General features: G+C 36.8%; 3 protein-coding genes across 3 annotated transcripts; 2 read left to right on the forward strand and 1 right to left on the reverse strand.

Moving 5' to 3' along the window:
* The first annotated feature begins 3,147 nt into the window (after window positions 1-3,147).
* On the forward strand, window positions 3,148-3,699 carry LOC119677143. The gene has a single exon (XM_038088409.1). The coding sequence runs from the start codon at window positions 3,148-3,150 to the stop codon at window positions 3,697-3,699; it is 552 nt and encodes a 183-aa protein (XP_037944337.1).
* Window positions 3,700-5,516: 1,817 nt separating this feature from the next.
* LOC119677144 (uncharacterized protein K02A2.6-like) lies at window positions 5,517-6,722 on the forward strand. Its single transcript, XM_038088410.1, has one exon. The coding sequence runs from the start codon at window positions 5,517-5,519 to the stop codon at window positions 6,720-6,722; it is 1,206 nt and encodes a 401-aa protein (XP_037944338.1).
* Window positions 6,723-7,137: 415 nt separating this feature from the next.
* On the reverse strand, window positions 7,138-10,387 carry LOC119677145. Its single transcript, XM_038088412.1, has 2 exons — window positions 7,780-10,387; window positions 7,138-7,724 (listed from the first exon to the last, which is right to left on the reverse strand). Exons 1-2 carry the CDS (start codon window positions 10,385-10,387, stop codon window positions 7,138-7,140), a joined length of 3,195 nt encoding a protein of 1,064 aa, XP_037944340.1.
* Between the last annotated feature and the right edge of the window lie 734 nt (window positions 10,388-11,121).

Genomic DNA, 11,121 nt, shown 5'->3' on the forward strand with positions numbered 1-11,121 from the left:
GTAATTTAAGTTATTTAGCTGAGATGTTGAATGTTGAAAAAGCTCGACAAACAACAAAGTCGGAAAATTCTGATACAGCATAAAAAGGAACTGAGCAAGGATGCATTTCTGGACGATTTTCATTTGTTTTTGCTTTTTAGCAATTTTCAATTAAATTTAAAACATAATTTTAATTAATTTTCCAGGAAAACTCAATATATCAAGATTATGTAAAAGTATGATTTCACTAATATTCAGACACATTAAATAAATCATGAGTCAAATAAGTTTATCTTAAACAAGAAATATTCGTTGCCAGCTTTATATCAACGTACTTCTCACAATAAAATTCTACACATAGACGATTTCAAATATTTTTACCTTTAGCATTCCAATTTAATTTTAAATTTCAACGCGTCAGTTAGAATTGAAGATCTTCCAGGATTCTGCCATAATATAATATAGATTACTATATTTGCCAAAATGCCCTTAAATCTTTCAAAACCACAGCGGGGCTTATGTTACTTTATTATAGATGATTTTTATATTATAACTAAATATATGTACGTATATATGCATGTAAGAACACGGATGCAGATTATATTTATAAACACAATGTTTACACATGTATCTTCACATCAACATATATTAAATCAGTCTATCCTTGCATTAACATGACACGGGAACCAAAGCACACAAACTACAGATAAATAAATTTATAACAACAAGGTGACTGTAAAATTATAAATGAATCATATCCACCAATATCGCTCACACATAAAACGACACACTGTCAAACATGAAGTAGTTTTATATAGAGACACAAGAGAATGGAAACTTCTTATCTGTTTCTGTATTTTTGAAAATACAAACTTATTGCTGGTACATGTAATCAAATTTAAACAAAATGGACAGAATATTTGAACCATTAAAAGTTATTATCACAGAATAAAAAATTCAATTATAACAATATCACATAATGAAATTACTTAAAAATGCTTATGTTTAATGAATTTAAAATAACTTTGTTTAAATGGATGCAATAATAGCTGCGTTTCAGCAAACATGATCCGCTCAATGATCTGGATCATCTTTGCTGAAACGATACGGATCACATTTGAAAATAATTGGCAACGCATGAAATATGCCAGTTGGGTTTGTGCACAAAATTTTTTGATTTATGTGAATAATTTTGGCGCTAAAAAAATAAGTGAGAAAATTTTGAATACAAAAAATCTAAAAAATGGAAAATAAATAAAATCTGTTGAAATGTCTGAAGTATGAAATGTAAGTTTTTATTTAGTATTTACTTTAAAACTTATATTTAATTTTATAGTAAATAAATGAAAATTGCAGATTTTATTAGAATCATCGAGCAAAACTGACTCTTCCATTCCCTTTTTAAATACTAGTTCAAGTGTATTAAGCTCAAGGGATGAAGTGCATCAGCATGGATATAGTGGAAGTTTTGTGGAAATGATCAATAATTCTTCCGTTAAAGATTATTTGATTGGTATTTGCGCATAAAAAATACAATTGCTATATATTAATTATGTTTCATTTTTTAATAGATTTGTTAATAAATTCCAATCAGCGAATGCATAATAACCGTGATGATCACAATCGGACGAGAGCAATGAAGGAATTTTATATATTTTTGTGGTATATGGCAAATATGATACTTTTTGCGAATTTGGTATTTGTTTTGGCATACCAAGAGCTTCTGTATAGAGAATAATTAAAAGAACTAGTGTTTAGCGTATATCAATTGGACACTAACTTATAAAATCCGCACTTGCTAATAATGCAAAAGTGGAAACTTCGAAAAAATTTCCGTTCGTAATTGGTTGCATAGACAGTACACATGTAAATATAAATGCACCACACCATAGCAAATAGGCTTATTTCAAAAGAAAGCATGACTATGGCTTAATCTTGCAGGTAGTTTGCGATGAAAATGGTTTTTTTATAAACGTTTATGTTGGAGAGCCTGATTCCTTATGTATTGTTCTGTTTTAATTAAATAAATGTATTCAACTTCATTTATATATATTCATTTCAAATTAATTGATTTTAATAAATTATCAAACAACACTTTTTCAATAATAATAAAACGTAAATAGCATTACGTTCCTAGATTAGGTTCTATACATAAGAAAGAACAAATCATGCAACAAATAATGCCTCTACGAACAGAATAGTTTTGAAATTTAACAATTAAAAATAAAAATATAATTAATTAATTAATTCAATTATTCTACAGCTGGTTTATGATTTCGTTCTAATATATAAACACAGCAAGTAAAATTGTTAATAAAAACTTTCATAGCAAAAGTAACAAAACTCCAGCAAAAATATGCGAACATAAAAAGTCAAGTACGGCTTTAGATCAGTTGGTTAAGGTGCGCTGATTCTGAGCTTCATATTTGGCAGGACCCGAGTTCGATTCCTGGTACTTGCAGTCTCAAAAAATAATTATTTACGAATAATTAAATATATGAATTATTTCCAAGACCACTGATGAAGGGTATTTGGCAATACTCGAAACAGCTGTATGGTCAGCCAAAAATTCAATTAATTAAAATAATTTAAAAAAATAAATTTTTGTTGTTGTTTCACTTCTGTTCGAAAACCTCTTTATGTAAATAAATAAAGTAATAATTTTAATTATAGTAATAGTTAAAATATTACTTTAAACAAAGAAGTAAATAATAACGACATATTAAATAAATAATTACATAAAATAAATAATAAATAAATAAAAACAAAAATAAATAAATATAAATGTAGATTTGTTAATAATTTTACTGCACCGTTGCATCCCATTACCAACCTCATTTGTATTAAAATGCGTTCCACTTTTATCTTTTACATACATTCCACATTGAACCAGAAAGTGAACCAGATCAATTGCTGGTTCACCCCATTGTTTTTGTTTTTGTAGTATATTAGATCATGACAACTCTGTATAAAGAAATAGATAAAAAAGGAAAAATACAAAATGCATTGTTGTTCGTCGTTGTGCTAAAAGGAGTAAGCGTGCCGTGCCGTAATTATTATTATTATTAATAGCAATTTGTAAATCTATATAACTTTAATCAATAAAGTATATTGTATTATATATAAAGAATATAATAAAATTTGGCGAAGAAGATAAAACATTAAAGGATGGCGAAGAATTTTGGTGAATTAAGCCAATATAACGTGGCGTCGGGGAAATGGAAAACATACATGGAACAAATGGAATTTTTCTTTGTTGCAAATGACATCACAAATGCAAAAAAGAAAAAAGCGATCTTTTTAGCCCTTTGTGGGACGGAAACCTACACGATATTAAAATCGGTTGCCACACCGATTAACATTTTAGAGGAAAAATTTACATTTGAGGCGGCAACTAAATTATTGACTAGTTATTTTTGTCCGGCAGAGAATATAATAATACAAAGGTTTAAATTTTATCGGAGAAACCAAAAAGAGGACGAATCAATTACCGAATATTTGGCAGCGCTAAGGGAATTGAGCCAAGACTGCAATTTCAATGATTTGGACGAAATGTTACGAGACAGACTAGTCTGTGGCATGCGCGATGAAAATTTACAAAAGCGGCTTCTGGCGAATGACCAGTTAACATTAAAAATAGCGCAGGAGGAAGCTATAGCATCAGAAACAGCACAAAAAATGCGACGGAACTTAAAACGTCAGCCAGCCTGCCAGGGTTGAATAAAATTTCAAGCAACAAGGTAAACCCAAATCGTGCTCCAGTGGACCATATTCAGAATTGTTATCGTTGTCGAGGAAATCATCATTCAGATCAGTGCAAATTTAAAGACGCGGAATGTTATTATTGCAAAAAGCGTGGACGTATTGAGAGAGCTTGCATAAAAAAAGCAAAAACCAAAAAGTCAGCAACAAATAATGAGAGAAGACCAAACAGAGTAAATCTTTTAGATACAAACCAGGAAACTCAAACGAAGGAGTATTTATAGTCAATCTTCGCTAAAGGTAGTCCATCGGTCAAGAGAGTGATTACGATAAGTAAGTCACCGGTACAAATGGAAATAGACTCGGGGGCAAGTTACTCAATAGTAAGTGAAAAGTTATTTAGAGAAAAATTGCCGTATATTGCGCTAAAACCAAGTCAAATACAATTAAGAACTTGGGGAACAGAGAAAAATCTTAAAAAGAGTGGAGAAGCAGAAGTACCAGTCTCGGTTGGGAACGTCACAAAGAAACTAAAGTTGTTAGTAGCAGCGGGTGATGGTCCGGCTCTAATTGGTCGAAATTGGTTTAACGATTTGGGAATTACTATAACTAGCAATTTATGCAATAAAGAATCAACTATTCCAGTAGAAGTGATGAACTTCAGTTCAGTTTTTGATGGAAATCTTGGAGATTACAAGGGAAATCCTGTGAAGTTACAAATGTCAGTTTCAAGTAAACCGAAATTTCTTCGATATCGACAAGTGCCTTTTACACTAAAACTCAAGGTGGAAGCAGCATTAAAGAAGTTGGAAGATGAAGGCGCACTGCGTTCAATATCCTTTAGTGAGTGGGCAACACCGGTTGTACCTATTATTAAACCAGATGGTAGCATACACATTTGTGGAGATTATAAGTGCACAGTGAATCAAATGCTTTGCAAGGAAACGTATCCATTACCTACTAATACAGAAGTGCTAGCAACATTAGCAAATTGTAAGTGGTTTACAAAGCTGGATTTAGATCGAGCGTATACACAGGTGAAGGTTGACCAAGAATCAGCAAGGATACTTACATTAAACACACATCGCGGACTTTTTGAAGTTACAAGATTACCGTTTGGAATTTCAACGGCACCAGGTATATTTCAACGGCTGATGGAAGGAGTTCTTAAGAACATAGATGGTGTGATTATTTATTTAGACGACATTCTAATTGGCGGAACAACTTTGGAAGAGTTGTGGGATAGAACACGAACTGCTCTGAAATGTGTACAGGATGCAGGATTGAAGCTTAAAAAATCAAAATGTGTTTTCGCAGTACAAGAGATAACATTTTTGGGGTTTAAGATAAGACGAGAAGGAGTGCGTCCAACTGACGAAAAGGTGAAGGCAATAGCTCAAGCACCAGAACCAATAAATAAACAACAGCTACAAGCTTTTCTGGGGTTAATTACATTTTATGATAGATTTTTACAGAATAAGGGCGATCTACTGGAACCGCTGTATCAACTATTAAGAAAAGAGATATCTTTTAAATGGGGTAGAGAACAGAAATTAAGTTTTGAACGAGCAAAGAAACTACTACAATCAAAAAATCTGTTGGTGCATTATTCGGGTGACTTACCACTGATATTATGCAGAGACGCATCACCGTATGGAATTGGCGTGGTTTTGGCACACAAGATGCCGGATGATAGTGAAGCACCGATTGCTTTTGGCTCCAGAACATTATAGGGCGCGGAACGAAATTATTCACAGTTGGATAAAGAAGCGCTAGCGATTATGTTTGGTGTGCAAAAGTTTCATCAATTTTTAAGTGGTAGACAATTTACAATAATGACTGATCATAAACCACTAGTGGGATTATTCAACCCAGAAAAACCAATATCACAGCATATATCACCCAGAATGTTAAGGTGGTCGTTAAAGTTAGGCACTTACCAGTACGAGATTAAATTCCGAGAAGTGAAACATCACCAGAATGCAGATGCATTGAGCCGGTTACCTTTAAATGATGTAAAGCTACAAATACCGGAAATACGTGACATATTATATTGCAATGAGTCTGAGGAACAGTTTTTAATCACTGCGAAAGACATTGCACAAGCAACCAGAAGAGATCCTGTACTATCAAAAGTAATGTGGCATATCCAAAGGAAAGATACAGTTTTGCCATATAAATCAATCCAGTTTAAACCGTTTGTGAATAAAATCCAGGAACTATCAGTGAATGCACAATGTTTGTTATGGGGAGCCAGGGTAATAATACCAGTAATACTACGTCCCAGAATACTTGAGATGTTGCACGAAGTTCATCAAGGCATGTCGGCAATGAAAGCAGTTGCGCGAAGCTATTTTTGGTGGCCTGGTTTAGATGAAGATATAGAAATGGTAACCAGACGTTGTGAAAAGTGTGCATGTAACAAAAAGAATCCTCCAGTAGCGGCAGGTAAACCAGCAACGCTAAGGCCATGGTCCCGATTATATATTGATTATGCGGGACCCTTTATGGGTACAAATTTTTTTATCGTCGTAGATGCTTATAGCAAGTGGGTAGAGGTAAAAATAACCAGTACAATAAATGCGATTAGAACAATCGAGTTAATGAGAGAAATATTTGCAACACACGGAATACCAGATACCATTGTGTCCGATAATGGGCGAACGTTTGTGTCAGAAGAATTTGAGAAATATTTAAAACTTAGCGGTATAAGGCACATACGTACGGCACCGTATCATCCATCGTCAAACGGGCAAGCAGAAAGGTTTGTACAAACCATTAAGAATCACCTGAAGAAAATGCAATCTTCAGACATCAATAAGAATTTGGCAAATATACTTTTGCATCTGCGTACAACTCCTAATGCAAATTCAAATTCGAGTCCAGCAGAAATCTTGATGGGAAGGAAATTGAAAACATTGTTAGATCATTTGCACCCCAGTGATGACAACACTCAGAAGCAGCTAAATTCTGATGAATATCAAATAAAACCAGTTCGCAGTTTCCAGTATGGTGAAAGTGTTTGGTACCGAAATTTTTGAAGAGGTGAAAAGTGCATGCCAGGGATTATACAATCAACAGGAGATCGCAACTACAAAATTCAATCAAATAGTAACATATTGTCGAGACATATTGACCATTTGCATAAGCGAGTTTCGGAGACACCGACAAGTTTAGAATCCAATATAACTCCAGTAGCAGTAACTTCAGTGGCACAACCGGAAGAGCAAGACGACCAAGTAAGTGCAGGTCATTCATCAAATGAATATATCCTTTTTTTTTTTTAACGAGGTGTAAAGCATCGAAAGCCTAGTCAGTGCGAGACTTTAACTCACTAAAGTCACCCCGATGTCCGACGGTTAGCCCTCTCGGGATCACCGATTTGGTATTTCGTCAAGAGGCCGTCCAGAGCACGAAGCTCAAACGTCAGTTTTTGTCGTCATTTCATTATATCCATTATCGTTGCAGTGATACATGCACTGCAGCTGTTCTTCTTTCCTCTTCCTGCAGTCGCAAACGCCGCATAATTTGAGTTGCGGATGTTTTAACTGCTTTCCATTTAAAGCTACTTGAGCACATTTCGTGTACAATGCTGTTAGGAGATGGTAGATATCCTAGGGCTTCCACAAGTATTTCCCGTTCTTCATTAAACCGTTCGCAGCTAAAGGCTACATGTTCTGCACTTTCTACGACGTTGTGGCAGTTTGGGCAGTATGGACTATCTGACAGATGAAATCTGTGGAGATATTCTAAAAAGCCTCCGTGGCCGCTCAATATTTGAGTCAGATTATACTCAATTTCACCATGTTTTCTTAACACCCATTCCTTAATGTTAGGTATAAGTGTATATGTCCAACGTCCCTTAGAGGACTGCTCCCATCTTTGCTGCCATTCTCTAAATGAATATGCGCGTTCGGCAGATTTTTGATCTATCGTAGGTGTTATGCCTTGCCCGCCATAAAGACGGCTTAACTCTTTTGCATGTACATATGTCAACTGGTATTTTTCCAGCAATGACGCAGATTGCATCATCAGAGACTGTTCTATAAGCGCAGGCAACCCGTAACGCACTGCGTCTGTATATTTGTGCTACCAGACGTAGCTGATGCTTTTTTGCTGCTGCCCATATAGGAGCAGCATAAAATATAATAGAGTCCGTTACAGTAGATAAAAGACGCCTTCTTTCGCCCTGAGGACCACCTGTATTAGGAAGAATTCGCGTTAATGCACTATTCACTGCCGCTGCCTTAGAGCTTACTGCTGTAAGGTGCTGTTTGAAGCTCAGTCTTGCATCGATTATGACTCCAAGGTATTTTATTGCTTCTTGCGATAATATTTCATGCCCGCCAATTATGATTTTCATCTTCTTTTTCTGCTTTCTTGCGGTTATCAGTACTGCTTCTATTTTTTGCACCGCCAACTCCAGTCCTGCATTTTTAAGCCATCGTTGTACTCTTGCTGCTGCATCGTTACATTTTGCTTCTAAGTGATCAAGCTTTTTGTCAACCACCACTAGTGCGATGTCATCAGCGTATCCAACTATTGTCACTTTATCAGGAAGTCTTATTTTCAGGATTCCATCGTACATAGCGTTCCACAATGTGGGTCCAAGAACTGATCCTTGTGGAACCCTGCCAGTGACCTCATATTGTTTTCTACCTTTTTCTGTGTCATACTGCAGTATTCTATCGTTAAAGTAACTGCAAATAATGCGTACCAAATAATCAAGTACTTTCAGAGTTTTGAGTGCCAGTAGTATCTCAGACCAATTTGCTGAATTGAAAGCATTTTTAATGTCTAGCGTGATGACTGCACAGTATTTCATTGCAGTATATCCTCCGCTGGTAGCTTCCTTTGCAATATTTGTTACCGTTCTAATCGCATCTACCGTTGATCTAGCCCGCCGGAAACCGTTCTGCTTATCAGAAAGGCCATTGGGACCTTCCAGATACTGCTGGAGACGTTCACTTATTATTCGTTCAAAAACCTTCCCTATTGTGTCCAACATACGACCCAATATACGACCCAATGTTTGCATCACTTCTTCTGATGTCACTGGTGGTATGTTGGTATTCCAATTCACCTGAAACACCTGATCGGTCATTTTCTCCTGTGGAGGAAAAAGTGCCAGAACAACTTCCTTCAATAGAATTGGGCATGTGGGCTGTGGGGACCTCGGTCCTTTTACTTTCTGCATGACGATTTTGTAAGCCAGACCCCATGGATCTTCATCAGCACTATCTCGCATTTGCTTAAAGCATCGATTTTTGCTCTTTTCAATTGCTTTTTTAAGATCATGTTTTCGAATGCGATACTCTGCATATAGCTCATTGAAAGAAATATGTCGTCTAGCTCTTTGCGCTTTTCTTCGTGCTTTTATACAGGCTCTGCGAATATCAGCTATCTCGCTAGACCACCAATAAAGTGGTTGTCGTTTGCCACTATATTTGCATCTTGGCATAGATATATCACACGCAGTTTCCATTTGTATAGCTATTTGTTCCGCCATGTTTTCTGCTGTTGTTTTGGAAACTTGAGCATCCTCCCATACTATAGAAAAAGCTTCTGAATTGAAGGCTGATGGGTTCCATTTTTTCTGCCGCACACTTTTGTCTACTTGCTGGTTTACCGTGCTGCGTACTTCCAACATTATAGCCCTGTGGTCACTGTGAGTATAAATGGATTCCTCTACTTTCCATTTTGTGTTGTTTGCTGTGACGCGATCTGCAAAGGCCAAGTCAATTATTGATTTACCTCTGACGCAGTCGAATGTATAAACTCCAGGAGTATTCAGCAATACCAGATCCATTGCGGAAAATGTTTCCTCTAACAGTCTTCCTCTTGGGTTTGTGTATGTACTGCCCCAAGTTGTTGACCAAGCGTTAAAATCTCCAGTAATGAGAATAAGACGCTTCCCTCGTAATTCTAGTTCCATTGCAACCATCAAACGCTCAAAGTCTTCTAGAGACCATCTTGGTGGAGCACAGCAGCTCACCTGATACAGGCCTTCCATCTTCGAGATATATACCCTTTGTCTAGCATTTCTAGGTTTTTTTACCTGCGCTTGCTCGCCGATTGCATCAAGTAATTCTTCGTCTGTGTTCAGGTTTGTTATTAGGTCTCTGCACTGAATTGTAACGGTATGTGTTTTAAGATTGACCGTTGCAATAGATTCCAAGGCTTTTTCAATAGCAGAGTGGTAATCGCTTGACCCTCCATCTTTGCTCCTCTTTAGTTCTATGAGAAGCCCTCCATTTTGAGTTGGCCGCATGGTTCTGACATTTTCGCTCAGAGCTTTGAGCTCTCCACTGTCTTTCACTTTCTTTAGTATGTCCGCATATGTCGTACCATCCACCTTTTTTTCTATAAGAATTGCATCCGCTTTAGGTCTTATAGATCTTATCTTATTTTTGACTTTCGACGATTTTTCTTTTTTCTCGACTTTTGTCCATTTGTCAGACGGCATCTGCAGAGAAACTGTGTCAGCTTTTGTTTTCATGGCAGTGGGCGTATTGCGTTCCTGCTCCGAGCCTTTAGGGCTTAAGTCCACTCTCTTTCTTTTTTTTGGTGGTATTTCTATCGTTTCAGTCACTGTTGCTGGTAGCTTGCGTAACTGTTTTAGACCATCGGTTGGTCTGGATTTTCTTCTTTCGGAATCTAGCTCCGTACTAAGCTCCGTGTGGGTGCGTTTGATTATGCTGCACATTTTCCTGATATCACCGTGAACATTGCGGCGTGGTTCGACATATTGTATTAGTCCATCTATTTCTTTTCATAAGCGTTCAATTAATTCACTTATGGTAAGTACGGACTCGCCTGTAGCCACTGCTGGTAATATCAGTCTGTGCTGCGATTTTTTGTTTCGCCGTGCTGTGGTGACATTTTCAGTGTGAGCGGTTTCTGATTCTCCATTGTTTGGTTGCAACTCTGTCATTGTTAGTGCACCTTTTGTCGTACAACTGCTCGGTGCTACTGTTTGTGAAGGGGACCTCTCACTCCCGGAGTTCCTCTTCGGTGGTTCTATTTGTGTTGTGTGCATTATTGTGCTATTTGTTTCTTCTTCGTTTTTATGTTCTGTATTATATATATTTATCATTTTATATGGGCCCCAACTCGCAGCCGCTATCTCCGCACGTGCATGTAGTTTCCGTAAGTCTTATGGTAATCTATGTAAACAGGGAGGCCATACGAGGGTTGACTCTGGTCCTTATGGAATCCAGAGTTCAGAGATAGACTTCAATCCGGAATTAATAGGGAGTACTCTCAACCTAACCTACAAGGTCATCAACAAGATGACTACGCGCATTGAGCGCTATGTGAGACTTGCCAAGTTTTCGTGGGACGGAAGAGGCTACGGATCCTTCTGAGAGCCATTTTTGCAAGATTTCACTCCGCATACTCAGGTAACAGAGATTCGCAACCCCAGCCCATAACAAACTG

Source organism: Teleopsis dalmanni, chromosome 2 (assembly GCF_002237135.1).
Source record: "Teleopsis dalmanni isolate 2A chromosome 2, ASM223713v2, whole genome shotgun sequence".
NCBI classification, from domain to species: domain Eukaryota; kingdom Metazoa; phylum Arthropoda; class Insecta; order Diptera; family Diopsidae; genus Teleopsis; species Teleopsis dalmanni.